The sequence below is a fragment of the Trichinella spiralis genome, assembly GCF_000181795.1.
Source record: "Trichinella spiralis strain ISS 195 chromosome Unknown Scfld9, whole genome shotgun sequence".
In the NCBI taxonomy this organism is placed as follows: domain Eukaryota; kingdom Metazoa; phylum Nematoda; class Enoplea; order Trichinellida; family Trichinellidae; genus Trichinella; species Trichinella spiralis.
Genome location: NW_003526948.1, coordinates 1,709,280 through 1,725,037, shown reverse-complemented (window position 1 = coordinate 1,725,037; position 15,758 = coordinate 1,709,280). Strand labels below are relative to the sequence as shown.

At 32.1% G+C, this 15,758-nt stretch overlaps 1 protein-coding gene across 1 annotated transcript; it reads left to right on the top strand.

Annotated features, from left to right (window-relative positions):
* The first annotated feature begins 2,062 nt into the window (after positions 1-2,062).
* On the top strand, positions 2,063-14,989 carry Tsp_11570 (putative SH3 domain protein). The gene is made up of 15 exons (XM_003371435.1): positions 2,063-2,088; positions 2,480-2,625; positions 2,701-2,994; positions 3,129-3,322; positions 3,527-3,650; positions 3,763-3,941; positions 4,017-4,112; positions 4,344-4,485; positions 4,559-4,668; positions 4,732-4,917; positions 9,240-9,458; positions 12,098-12,301; positions 12,643-12,769; positions 13,398-14,329; positions 14,399-14,989. The coding sequence occupies exons 1-15, from the start codon at positions 2,063-2,065 to the stop codon at positions 14,987-14,989; spliced, it is 3,570 nt and encodes a 1,189-aa protein (XP_003371483.1).
* The last annotated feature ends 769 nt before the right edge of the window (positions 14,990-15,758 follow it).

Sequence of the window (15,758 nt, the reverse complement as noted above, 5' to 3'; positions counted from 1 at the left end):
ATTTCACACTTATTGACACTTTCTCCTTTTATACTTATATATTTCTCAAGACCTCATTTGATGATCAGAATGTGAACAAAATAATTTGCGCTCATTCCCATATCTAAAAAATAAAAGTTGTATGGTAAATTAATATAGAAAACTTTTTATACTAATAAGTAATTTTATAAATTATTTGGTAAAAAATTAAAAATAAATCTTACCGATGATTAGTATTCGATAATTAGAACAATATGCCATCAACAACATGTTCATACAGTAGCTAAAAGGAAAAGCATGTTTAATTGAGCATTTGCAATAACGTTTTGACATTATGAAATAATTTAATGCACTTTAAAAGAACAATATTTATTAAATTATCTTTATTTTGCCAAATACAGTATATCTAAAACGCAGATTTTCTAATTAAAATTTATGCATTTGCAACGTCATGTTGAAATAAAGATGATACAAAAAAGTGCTTCAACTTTTTGGTCTTCTGGTATAATATGAAAAATAACAACTAGAAAGCGATTGCTTATCTTTTCAATTCATTTAACATTAAATGAATGCATCTGCTAAATCGAAGTTTTGTGCATGTATTCAGTAGTTAAGATTTGAATTGAAATTATTTCACATTTTTATAATATATAATTTTTTCAGCTTGTGTCGTTCTTAATATTCTGTTATTCTCTTCATTAAGAACTGGCCTCGTTGCAGCTTTCTTTGAAGACCAATGCTTATGTGACTCACCCAACGTCAGACCATTATAGTGTTCATACGGACCTCTTAGTGTTAAAATTTCTCTTATGTCTTTTCTAATTAATAACTGATGTGCATATGAGCCTATTAAACACGTGACCTTGCGATACGATTGCCGTTTTCTCCCAAGTTATACATGACTGATAGTGTACGCCAGTTTTGCATTTCTGCAGTTTTCAAATTTATTTCAACTTCATTTAGCACGACGTTGAATATTTCAACAGAATACTAGAAAATAAATATAGTTACCATTATACACAGCAATAACGGTTGTTTATACTTATTTCACTGTTATTATTTCGTAAAACTTATGCAACAGCTTTTTTGTTCTTTCTACATAAAATCATTATTTCATAACAAAAAAAGTTTACAAATCATTTATATATATGTTAATGTATAAACTAAAATGTGTGTCTAAACATGTTTAAAGAAAAGGCTATTTTATCTGTTACCTTTGAGATTTCATTTTGTAAATAACTTTCCAATGCTACGACGTGTCTGTTTGAAACAGTGCTTTGTCGTTCCGAATATTTTTCATTTCCATTTATGATATTTTAACTGAATTAATGATTAATTTTTGATTATTATTTATTAAAGTTTATGTATTCTTAAATTTTTCAAAATATCATAGCACATTTTATTATAAAAATATTCGGAAATATTACTGTAACTTTAATAAACTTCATTTGATTACTGTAGTGTTTTCCACCGAAGTTATGGTGGTGCAATGTTTATCACGTTTTTGTGGTAGAGAATTGCTGCTTACATTTGACAACAATTTCAAGTTGTAAATTTATGTAATTTTTCTGTTAGGAATTCTTTCAATAATATAGACTGCTGAAATGTCTGTTTTATTTCTAAGTGTAAGAAACTTTTATGTTTATAGGAATAATTTGCTGTTGCTGAATTTGTATCATGATCGCGTAACGATTGCGTTAGAAATTTTATTTGTCATTTATGAAAGCATTTTAAAAATAAATATATTTTGTTTAGATATTTCTGTTCAAACTTTTTGAATTCTGAAAACTAGTTTTTATTGCATTGTAATTATTTATATAATTTCCTATCATGTATTTTCTTAAATTGTGCCATGTGTTTAAATGCTAACGCGTGAGAAATGTGCGTAAAATATTTGAAATTTTTTGCAGATTGAATGCGAACCGATTGATTTGATATAGCATTGCGTCAGCTAATGTTGAAATTCAGCTTTTAGGTTTGGTCAGAACGAGATGATTAATCAGAAAACAGTGGTTTTGTTATTGCTAACAGTGACTTCAGTTTCATCCATCACTTTGCCATCTTTACCTATAAACTTTTCAGTATGTTATGCAGTTTTATTCTAAATATGTAAATTAAGAAATTATTATAAAGTATTGATTTAAGTTTTCATTTTATCTCAACATTTTGAAAGATGTAAATTTGATTTTTTATTTAGGCATTGATTATTTGTGAAAATTTCTTAAAGTTGAAAATAAAATTTTTGCAGAATTACAATTTGAATATTAAATGTTGAATGTATTCGTTAAATTAAGTGAAATTTGTATTTAATATTTTAATAACTTTAAAGAGCTGTTTGCATTGATGTTAGTAGAAATGTTTGTCATTTTCAAAATAAATAAGCTTTGATTTGCAGTCACTTAATTACGCTTTTTTCAAATTTATTTAATCTTTAAAAATTGTATTCATATTCATATTGATATAAAAAATGAAATATGTTTTAGATTTCATTTATTTCCAGTGATCATTTTGCAAAATATGATATTATGGTAACGGAAGTGAATATGAACGATGGGAAGAAAAGTACCGGTTTGCAAATATGGAAGAACAGTACCATGGCTCAGCTTGTTTTAGATCGATTGTCCAATACTCACATTTATTACGATGGTTTTTGTTTTTATTTATTTATTTTAATTTGTAAATTTGATGAGAATTTGCATTTTTTGTTCTCTTTTATTACAGGTTTAAATCGGTGTGAACGATCAGCTTCTAAAGTGAATGCATCAGAAATCAATCCGCTGTTGTTGTCTTCATTTTTTGATGATATACCTGTCAGCTTATATGATTTTTGGAATTTTATTAAAGAAAAGGAATATCAGACAGTTCAAAACGTACCCGGTGTGACAACTTATTCGAAAAATATCACACTGCAGAATCATACAGCTGCAGTAACTATTGATCTTTTTGATCCAGCTTATTTGTTACCAAAAGGGGGTTCATTTAACGTACCTTTGCATATGAACATTCTTATGTACGGTGAGTGAAATTTCAAGCTGATTTTATAAATTGCTTACTGATTTAGATTTTTATGAAATTTATTTTAATTTTATTGTTTTAGTGTTATTTTTTATAATAAATTTGAAGAAAAGTAAAAGTCTGTAAAATTTTAGAAAAGGCAGGTGAAGATGTAGGCAAAGTTATTGGAAACGTATCGTATTCATTTTTTGGTTTCAACGCAAACTTGACGGAGAACGACAAAGAAAAATATTTTTTGGTATATGCATATAATCTCTTTAAACTTTTTTTTGTTCAGCTTCAACTTTGTAAAACTTTTAACTGTATTGTACTGTTTAGCCACCGGAAGGTGTGTTTTGCGTTGGTTTAAAAACAGATGAATTCCCTCAGCTGACAATGAAAAATTTTGCTACTTGGATCGAATTTGTCGATCACAGCCAGAAAACATCTTCTCTGATTCGTGTGGGTGTTTTGTATTTGTGAAAGCAACATTATTCTTTGCCATTTATTGTTGTATTTGTAATTTGAATTTTGATTATTTTTTTAATTTTAGCTTATCTATTCCGACGAACAAAAGGTTATCGCTTTTACTAACAATCCAGACTCAAATTTGACATTCAACCGAGTTGTAAACGTAACCAATTTGAATTCGTTCGTTATTCATGATTTCAATTCAGGTATTTTATATAATATTGAACTTTATTAAAACATGCAATATCATTAAGTATTTATTTGTTTTTATATTAAAAATTTTTATCTTAAATGAATTATTTTGCGGTAAATTTTTAGGCATTCAATATGTGGTCGATGCGAATAGCATGCACTGTATTGCTGTGAGTGCATTGCCTCCTATGTCTGGTGATGCGCGAATTTTAAATCAAACCACTGCTTATACGTTGATTGCTCTGAAAAGTGCTACCGATATATTGACGATGTTTGATCAGTTTACATATGGCTATGTTGGCAAGGTAAAAACAAAGTTTTCAACACAATAAAATTGTTTGTTGTTTCTGTTTTTATTATTCGCTTTATTATTATTATAGCGGATGTATGATGAAAATTATTTTGATGTATGGATATCGAGAGGTGAAAATCAGACAGTGAATTCTTCGACCGTTTATGAACTTTGGATGCAGACGGTATGGAATTATTTTTTTTTTGATTAAAATATTATTTATCATAATTGATTTATAATTGTCTTGTTTTTCAGAATTCAGAATTGCATAACGATGAAATACGACCTAGGATTATTCGCACTTATCGTACTTGTGTAAGTTATTTTTGATTTGTTTTATTTGTAAGTAAATTTTAAATTTGCGTTTGCGTTGAATTTGTTGTTGTTGATGTTGTTTAATATACTTTTCTTTCAGAATGGCAAAGTGCATTTAGCATCGTATACATTTTTCAATTTTGCTGCCGTCGATGTGAGACAGACGTTGTGGAAAAATGCACAGATTCAACCGTGTCTTCGTTTTGAAGAAAATAATTCTTATCTATCATTTACAGTGAACAGTAAATTGATAATTTAATTATTTATTTTAAAACGATTGCGGAAAATGAAGATAATTTTTATTGCTTATTTTAGGAACAATAAGCAAGTTAAATGATTTTGGTGTCAAAGAAATTGAAAAGGGATTAGTGGAACGTTTATCAGCAATTGCTGATATTAGTCCGTTGCGTTTTTCAACATTTTCAGTACGTGAAAACGAAGCAGATTTTTTACTATGATGAAAATGATTGAATTTATTTGAATTTTAGTTTCAACCAAATGGAAATAATACATTTGTATTTTTTCAACTGGCGAATGTGGCAGATATTAACGGAACACGTACAGAAACTTACAAAGAAGAGAAAAATCTCATTGTAGCTGTTGACACTTTGAATAAAACTCTCGAAGGAGACAACATTGTCGTTGTAGTGCATAATTTTCAGGGTGATAGCATGGTAAGATTTTCTTTTATTAATTTGTATATATATATATATATATATATATATATATATATTTTGTTTTCTTACTAGGCACTTCTGATTCATAAGAAATCGTTTAAAACTTCTCAAACGGTACTGTTTGAAAATATAACGCAAGTACAAATTCATCGCGGCTACAGTGGTGGATCCATGTCTGCATTGGGTATTAGTATGCTTCTGCTGGGAAGTTTTTTGGGCTTGATCATTGGTTTTTATCTGTGGAAACGAAATCGTGGCATTTCTTATCAAATTTACGAATAAGGAAGAAGAAATGGAATGAGAAATTTTGTTCAATAACTGTCCATCGTTTGTATCGATTTTGCATGTACTGCAAGTAATTATAATTTCCATTTTTAGTTTTAATATTTTATTATTATTTAATTCTTTACTCAGCTTGTTCTTTAAATATTTCGACGCGGGTTTAGAGAATATGCATGTGTGAATGTTAATTAGTCAGTTGGTTGATTTTGGTGATTGTAAACAAATAAATATTAATTCCAACCGGAAATGTTCACGAAATTCAAAAATGAAAACAATACAAATAATATAAATGGCTTTATTGTTATCTTGATTTAAGATTAATAATTGAACATAACTTTGAGTATCTGATGTGAGAAGAAAGTTTCCACTTGATCGTCGTCAGAGATGTTGTTCCTGGAAAGAAATTTCATCACAGCTTTGAATATACGAATTGAGTATGCCAGTGGAAGCTATTGGGAGATCGTTGAAAAGAACTGTCGGAGCTGAGTCGTAAGAAATGCTATTTTTGAACGATTCTTTGCTTCTGAAGAAAATGAAAATGCCAAAAATAGACGCCACAATGTTGATAATCGTCAGGCTGATCATAAACCCAATCCAACTGTATTGATCTAACTGAATGTGTATAGCCATAGTTGAAAATTTCTTTTCAAAGCAAAGTTTTCACTGTCACCGATGATGAGAATTTTATTTTTGTGTTCTAAGTGATCTCAGTTCGCATATGTATAGTAATAATATTAGTGTTACACGCCTCAGGCAGTGATGGTGAAGGCAGTGTTTTATGCAAAATATTATTCCATTTATGGGTTAAGATTTTGATCATGTAGAAAATAACTTGAAATATTCAAGCAGCGTCTACAATAATAAACGACCAATAATGCATAAGATGACCAACGATAAACTGAGGAATGCAAAATTTTACGAAACAGTACAGAATGAAATGGAATGTTGATTTTCAGGTTTATATTTACTTTTTTTAATCTCAAACCCCCTCAACCAAGTAAACGATGATTCATAGCACTTTATACTCATTTTATTTGCATAAAAATTAAGAAAAACGCAAAACTTGTATTTTTTTTGTTTGCATATATTATTTATATATACATGCATATTAGCAATTGAAAATGAAACACGCTATTTGAAAAAAAATCCAAATGTCTATATTCTATTTGAAAATATATTTCTAAAGTTGTGAAAAGCTTTAGAAAGTGTATGTTCGAACTAAAATACGAAATTATTTCTCCAGCACAGGATGTTGAAAAAGGTAAAATTACTCATGAAAAGCACAATTATCATACTATCATGAGATCATGTTGCAAAATTCTATAGAGAAATACTTTTAATGAATGGAGAAATTTTCAAGAAAATTGCAATCAAGCTTTTATCATTATTTGCGTTGATTCAATTGGAATAAGCTACAGATGAAGTATAATTAAAGACTATTTATTTTTTTTCTTAAAAATGAAATCAGTTAATAAAATATTTCATTCATTTGCATAGAATGAATCTATTTTTTAAGTATACAAATGATGACAACAAAAGATGTAAATGAATAGCGTGTATTCAGTAAAAAATTAGTTCTGCTTGTCATCACTTTTTCATCAGGCGTTATTTAACAAAAAAAGCATGAAATCAATAAAATCATGATATCTTTTATTGTTGTTAATCATTTATTTATGCATTTTTAAAATGAAAATCTCGAATCATCAATCCAGACACGTTTGCACTTGCAACAATAATAAAAGAAAAAATACTGTTTCAGCTGATTATATTTAAATTAAAATGCAAGTTTTATTTGTAAATTTTTTTATCATACTAATAACAATTTAATTTTTGAATACAAGGAATTTCCAATTTTATTTCACAATGTTATCATGAAATTCGTTTCACAAAAAGTAACGAACAAAGCTGTGAACATGCTTTTCAAATGTTCTGACCGGGTTATTTTGTGTTTTTGTCGACGCGGCATCTGCTAACTATTTGCAACACACTTTTATAATAAAAACAATAAAAGTTTTTTTCTATTTTTTTACATAAAGCATTAACGGCCATTTCTGAATTCTGTTGTCTAGTAAAGAGAACTGCTTTGTTCAACAATAGCATGCAAAGTTGCTGGAGCATCTCATTCCACTTTTTCTCATCCTTTGTTGCCAACGTTTCGTCCTTGTTTACTTTTCATGACCAACCAACCAGCCAGTCAAATTAACAATACTTTTATGCAGGCACTTTCACTAAACAGCAAATACCAGATGCAAACATACAATGCTGCAGTAATACACCCTTTGCTTACTCTTCCCCTCTCCCCCCCCCCTCTCTCTCTCTCTCTCTCTCTCTCATACTCTCTTTTCTTTCATTAATTCTATTTTCGTCACGATATGCGCGTAATTTTATATATTTTTCTGGTGTTCTCGACATTCTAGCTCTGTATATTTCTCAACTGACCCACATAAAGGTGATGCTTGCTGTCATCCACGCACTGCCATTTTCACCTAAATATTTTCACATCAGCAAATGCTCACAACTTTTGCATTTTCATCAAATAATTTGTAGGGAAGTAATTTGAAAACAAAAAGAAATTACAACAATGTGAAATACACCACGTCAATGTCGTGTGTCAATCAATCAGGGCACAATGACAGTTAAGACGAATAGCAGAGTCACTGATAACAATTTTTTCTTAAATAAGATGAGATTTTGATTTAGCTTTGTATTTTAGTTATTTATTTATTCAGTCTTGTTTACACAAATTTGAATCATCACTTTTTATGCGTGCTAAACTCACCTCAGTCTTTTTGAGTTTTGCAATGACCTGCACGTCATTTCTTACTGTATAATAGAAGGTGAATTGCACGAAGCGTTTGTGTCGACCGGTGGTGGTCTGAGCCTATTTATTTGCTGTTGCCATTGAATAATGTTGCCAGTGAATGTGAATGAAATGAATTGTCAAAAACTCGTCTGAAACTGTAGCTTTGCGTTGCCATTCATTTATAATTAATTAATCAGAAACTGACGTTCTGCTAGAAGTTCATCTTTCTGTTTCACCTTATATGGTTGAGATTTGAAACTTGGAAACTGTTGAATGTATTTTCAATGCGCAACAATTGTCACTGCTTGTAATAGAGAATAATTTCGCAGTTTGTTTTATTATTTTCTTCAAAGAATTGCTTTGTTAAAACAACAATGGCAGCGGACCGTGAAGAAGAAGACGAGGTAACGATTTCCAGCATGTTTCTTTTTTTATTGAGCAAATTTGATTTCAATTTTACCAATTCTGTTGTATTTAATTTATTAGTGGAACTTTGAAAAGAAAGAATATTTTTTTTTAAATGAAGCTATCAGTTGTTCGATCAGTTTGTGTAATTGATTGGTTTATTTAATTTTTTTTTTCAATTTCATTGGGAATTTCAATTAAATTCAGTTGATCGATTGTAAGCCAATAACTGCCTTGATTGGTATTGATAATCTGGGCGCGGCTTTTGATGGATTCGTGCGCTGAGCGTTATCACTTTTCAAGCATTTCTATCTTTACCTTGTCAGGCGAACCTGTTCTGATAAGGCGCTTGTTGTTGACCTTTATTTCATGTAGGCGGTGTTCTTTTGAGCATTTCACGTGCTTATTGTTTTCAGTTCTTATTCATCACTGGATTGTTGATTTTGTTTCTTTCTCTTTTTTTTCCCAAATCATTTATTTTATTTAAAGCTTTATTTTTTATGCTCGAATAAAGCCGTTCGAACTACAGTTTGAGGTTAAATGCATTAACCTGTTTTTTTGAAAACGCTCGGCCTTGTCCAGCTAGTGCGATGTTTAGTCATTGTCTGCATGTTGAAATATACTGGTCAGGGTCAACTAGTCGTAGCAGGACGTTGACCATGCTGAGCTACGCTGACTGTATATACTGACCGTTGGTCACTAGTAGTAGTAGTAGTAGTAGTAGTAGTGAAATTTGTGAAAGTTGAAGTGTTTCTTATTGCCCTTTTTGATAAGTTTATTATTCATTTATATCGAATAAAGAAATAATATTGGTCAGTTGGTATTTTAGAATAGTTTTGCCGAAGCATTGTACGACAATAATGCAGAATGGCCAGATGAGCTGACGTTTCGGCGTGGAGACGTGTTGAAAGTGTTGGAACGGAATCCAGCTAAGGGCCTTGCTCAAGGTTGGTGGCTCTGTTTTGACCCTTCAACTGGCAAGACTGGTATTGCACCGTCGAATCGTCTGAAAAGCATGGATCGACCTCCTCCATCATCCCAATCTCGGGTAAGCAGTGATGATTCAGATAATAGGAAGAACAATACTTGGGATGTGATTTGTCCGTAAACAGACCAACTACATCTAGGTATTTTTCAAGTTCGTTCAAATTGACCATTTTGGAAATTCTACTATTAGAAAAAAAAATATTCTTGACATTCCATTTTACGCATTTGCATTTCAACTTGAACACTGGCTACTACATTTTTGTTTTAAAATATTCTTCAATATTGCATTGATATTGATAAAAACTGGCCAGACAATTTGAAACGTGTAAGCAATTTCGATCTTGTGTAATATTTTTGCAAAGTGTAATAATACTGATTTATTAATTTGTTTTTTTATAGACAAAAATTGTTCTTCTTTTTTTATTTCTAATTGAATTAATTCACACAGAGGTTCTGTAATCAGAGAGAGAGAGAGAGTGTGTGTGTGTGTGTGTGTGTGTGTGTGTGTGTGTGAAAGGGGGAGGGCATCGAGTGTCGAGAGGCACAGTAGTGACATGTTTGTATATTTTTCGTCCACGATTTTTTAATATAGTTCATTTAAAATGACGTAGTTTGTGGACGCTTTTTCTCAAGGCCATTTCATTAAAGGGACAAAATATTTGAGAAGAAGCATGCTTTATAGAACAAAAATTGTAATTAACTATTATTGATTTAGTTGGACGGATGCTTACTTGTATTGTTGCATATGCAAAATTAAGCAGACATTGGAAGAAATGAAATGTTCCGTTTGTGTTTCTTCTTATTTTCGAAATATAACATTGAGCTTGTCAGCTTATGAGGATGGTCGGATGAGGCGAAAAGATTTTGAAGAAAGAACAAAAAATAGTGGGAGATTATTTCAACGATTTTTAAAATTAAGCTTAATATAAAACTCTTCCAAACTGTATAATGGAAGTGAACAGGTTTTCAATTTTCTTTTTATTTGATCACTTGATTCATTCTTAAACATTCTATATATCATTTATTTATTTATTTATTTATTATAGATTTTTACATTTTACTAATTCACAAGATTATCATATTTCCCGGATATTCATTTGTTGACATGCTGATTGTTTGTTTTCCTGTTCGTATTCATATTTATGAAACATGAGAGGCTCATTTAGAAACTTGAAGCTTATTTGGAAAAGCAAGAACGGTATACATTTGCTTAAATTTCTATATTACCTCTAAACGAGACCATGCAAATTTATTTCTGGCTTTTTTTTTGTTTCTTAATGTACGTTCAGTAATATTTCGTTCAGTGATAATAATAATAATGGCGCGCTTGTTCGTCACAATCGACAAATGCAAATTTGACATCTGGTTTAGAATTTCGCGATGTTGTTATCAAGACTTTTCGATTAGATTAAGCTGGCTTTGAACAAGCTTGGGGCTGATTAACTCAGATTGATTGATAGCAGAAACGCACGCACGGCTGCTTTATAAGCCAACAGCGCTGAAAAGTGCAAGATGAATTATTCTTTTGCTCCTTTTCATTAATTCTTTTCAATATGCCAAATTATGAATAAGGCGACCACATGTTTATACGTTCGAACATTTCGACGGCTCTCCTTTGGGATGAAGTTAATTAAAACTATTCAATGCATTATTTTTTATTTCATTTCATTTTTAAAACTAATATATATATATATATATATATATATTCGAAAAGAATTCGCATGCAGTTTGTGATGTGTAAAATAGCAGTGATCTCTAAACATTAATTTACATCTTTTGAATATACATTTACTTTTTTGTATTATAAAATGCGCACCGTTAGTTTGGGGATAATAACATATTCTACTGAATTGTTCGTTGTTATTACTATAAATTGCGCTATTATAACAACAGTTGCATGGAAAGTAGAATAAAACTATTCAAGATGTATATATTTCTTCTGTTTTGCGATTTTTAAATAGCCATTGCTTTGTAACTTTGTATTTGCCTAGATTATTTATTTCATTATTGTGTAAATATGAGGAATTTTTAGGAATCAAAGTATCAATGAATTTCTAATAACCCAGCAGTACAACAAATTAATGTTAATGAATTAATATATTCATCTGTTTTAAATGGATGAATACAAATAGATAGATAGATAGATAGATAGATTGATTGATTGATTTGCTGACTCTTTTTAAATGAAACTATTATTACTTAATTTGAAAAATTTATGATTATTTTGCATACTGCTCTAGTTCAATGTATAAAATAACAAAAAGCATTTGTGATTTTGTGAATGCTTTTTGAATATTTTGGAAAATTTTCAATTTATTTTATTGCAATTCTCCTAACTGCGTGCTATTTTTAATAGAAGGTTTTCAATTCGATTAATTCTTTTTCGTAGAATGTTCATGAAAATAATAAATAAATAAATACATAGAAATTGATTTTGGAGAGGTTAAATTGCGTCATTTACCATGACAGTGTTTTATGTTCGCCTGTTTTCTTTATAATTGAAAATGGAACTTGTCATAATTTTGATCGTCAAGTTCGTCTGTTGTTGGCTTTATTTAATACAACCCAACTGACAGCAAGTAACCATTTTGAAAGTTTCGCCTGTTTGCACTTTTGCACAAGAAAAATCAGTCATGCTGAAAAATTATACCGGCAGATCGAAATTATCGACGGCATTGTTGTAAATTTTCCTAAATTCAGTTTTCTCAAATTTATGTTAACATCAATAAATCCAGTTTACATTTGATTGGCTGTTTACTTTTTATTTCATTCATTCATTTGAATTTTGCTTGCACCTTGCACATATCATCAGCAAACGACAACAACGAATGCAACCAATATAATTCGTATTTTATGTATGATGAACGTGCATTTGAATTTCCTTGGTATTTATCAGTAGCAGAGGTTATGAGAGAAATTATTTTTTTTATGCTTTCAGAAATTATTTTCAAGCACATGTAGAGCTTTACAAGGGAGTAGGTTTTATTTATTTGAATTTATACATTTTGTTTAAATATATAAATGATGATTTTCAAAATAACTCTCAAAAGTTCTATAGATAATGAAATTTAAGTCAGGTGTTTTTTCCGAAGATGCAAACCTCGAATTTAAAGAAGGGTGTATATATAAATTGCAAAGTAAAAGAAATATTTTTCTCTTTTACTGTTATGCGTAAATATTTATTGTCGAGTATGAGTAGTAAATAATATTATGTGACTGTAGAATAATTTTTTCTCATTTTACAGCTTATAACACCACGACGGATTGGCGACGTTTTTGTTTACGATCAGAGCAATTTCAAAGCGGTTGCTGATGGCAACGGTAACGGAGCTGCACATCCTTTCGATTACAAAAAAGCCTTTTTATTAAACGGTATGTTATCTTTTGGAAAACTGTTTTGGTCTTTTTGTCACTCCACATTACAGTAGTAAAGGTTTTTAATTTGTTGTTGTGATGTAGTAAATTTTGGAAAAAAATTTAAATAAATACTTGAGCTGTGCTCCTGATATGCGTCTGCATTGTGAACTGGATTTCTAAGCAACATCAGTTGATTAGTAGAGAATGATGATGAAGTAGTATTTTGGTTAAAATTAGGATCGCCAATGCTGATTACTGTAACTGATTGTTCATTTGGAAACTTTTGCTGAACTTCACGTGAAATTTTGAACCATGTGCATTAAAAAAATTTTTTTGAAAAAACCTGTTACATAATATTTGTTAATTTTTGAAAAGGGTTTTAAAATTTTATTCAGTTATGAAAATTTCACAAATTATTTGTGCACTGCGCTGACTGTATTATTTGTCAGTGATACAGGATAGGAGATGATAATTTTACTGTTGCAATGTTTTGTGCTTTGTCAATTGACAGTGGTGATCTAGACATTCTTATTTCCGGCTACTGTATGCAATTGGAAAGCAAGTATAAATGTTTTGTGAAGAGGGTATTTTTTTGTGTTGATTTCGTGAAATTATCCATTTCTTTTTTTTTTGGTATTTGAAGATTTCTTGCCGATGAAAAACAATGAAATTGTCGAAAATGTAGAAGAAACGGAAGACAACAGGGGTGACGTGGATGAAGAAGATATCTACGATGTACCAACTGCGTCGACAGTGGGACGCAAGCCGGTGATTCGTAATGTGCCGATCACGTTGGTACGAGAGCCGTCCGAGGCTACTTTGTCGAAGAAAAGTTCGGCCGAGGAACGTTCGACGGTTGTATACGATTCTCCGTCAGTTGTTGTCCAGCGATCGTCGTTGACAAGTGGACTTTTGGGGCGTGGCGTCCAACGGCCTGCATTGGTGGAACCGACATTTTCCAAAACAGCAACGGCAAAATTGTTTTCTGCTGGTGACGCGTCGGTCGAAGGATGCTTGCACTCGGTTGGGAGCAGTTCCCAGTCTTCGCAGTCAGACAGATTTAGCTATAGTTCGGATTCATCGTCGGCCGGCTTTCGTGGAACGGTTCCTGTGGAACTGGAAAGCCAAGGGAAAGATCTGTATGACGTGCCGACGGGGACCCGAGCTAAAGCCGACTTGACAAAGCCTACTGTGGATGCTTTGCCACCGGTCGATGAGTTGTCGTCGCTTTGTCTGCTGTCGTCGACGGCGCCAAAGCCAGCACCAAAGCAAGCCCAGTCCGAGCTTCAGCAACTGTTCGATCAGTACAAAGCGAACATGGCTACTCTGGCCGACAGCAGCTCGTTGTTGCCGTTTACCGATGCCCAGTGGTCAGCGCTGACGAAAAATTGTCGAACAACTCTATCTCTGCTTCGTCGTCTGTTGCAATTGGTCGGTGAAGCGGCGGATCCCAGTTTGCAGCAGTCGGTCGGACTGATGCAGCGTCTCGCCTCGGATATGGAAGCTCCTTCAGCAATGCGAGACGCGGACCGCACTTATCCGCTCATGAGGCAGTTCACAATTGTCGCTCGTCGAGTTTTGGATCAGCTGAGAATGCATTTGAATAATTTCAATAATAATAATATTAATAATAATAATAAGCAGTCACGTTGGCAAAATGGAAAAATTGTCCCAATCACAACAACTGCCAATGGGGAAGAAGGGAATGCTAATGACGCCGACGGTATCCTCAACAACGCCAGCACTGCTAGCGTCGCCGATGACAGTGCTTATGATTTTGTGGAAAATGTGTCGTTGACGAATCGATCCCACAGCAACGGCTCTTTGGATGTGGACGATCGACGCCTTTTGCGCTTCTATTCCAGCCAAATCGACAGTCACATCCATTGCCTGAGCAGCGCCATCGATGATTTCTTGGCAGCCGTGGAGAACAACCAGCCGCCGCGTAGTTTCATAGGCTTAGGGAAGCTGGTCATCTTGGCTGCCCACAAATTGGTCTACATCGGCGACAACATCGCCCAGTGTGTGCACAGCCGGTCCGTGCAGCTGATCGTAACAGAGCATGCGGATCGTCTGTGCGACGTGCTTCGGGCGTGCGTTGCTTCTACAAAATTGGCTGCCCAAAATTATCCAGCAATACCAAGCATACAGGCGATGATCAGCAGTGTCGTCGCCGTATCGCAGTCGGCACAGCAGTTGCGTTTATTTGTCAATAGTGCTTTAGCAAGCAGATAGCTAGCTGTTACGTAAGGAAAAATATTCTTTTTTTTTCTTATTTCACTTCAATCTGTTCATATTTATTTATTTATTTATTTATTTATTAAAATAATTATCAGTACCTTTATTTGGCGGCACAGAAAGGGCACTCTCAGTATTAATGATGATCTTGTTTCTCATTTGAAGGGATAATTATTGATTGGATTACGTACGTTTCATTGTTTTCACAAAGGTACAACAAACATTTTCTTCTTGTAAAGTTTTAATTTCAATCCCGAATGTCGAATCAGTTGGGAGAAGGAAAAACATTTTCAACTGTAAAATTAAGACAAAACAGTTTCTTTTCATATATAATAACGGAAAATTGTACCAAACAATTTACTAATCAATAATTCCATTCGGTTACTGCAAATGAACAATAAAATATGGTATCACTTGATCATTTCAGATGATAAATTTAAAAAATGAATTCGATTCTAAAAATTGTGATTAAATGACATACGTGAAAACATTGAAATTCAAATAAACTTAAACAGTATTCAAACTGGCTCTCTAAGTAAACTGAAAATTATAAAGAGTAGGAAGGAATCTTAGTTCTTCATCTACTGCCAAATATTTAAATGTCGAATAAAAGAGTACAGTATTATGCTCCATGAATTGAATTAAATTACAATGAAAGCGCATCGGAATTGCTTCCATTCTCTTCATATTCATCAGTCTTCGTCAAAATTTGCACATGAAATGTCCCGTTTATCACTAGCTGTTCTCACAAAAATAAGAATATACC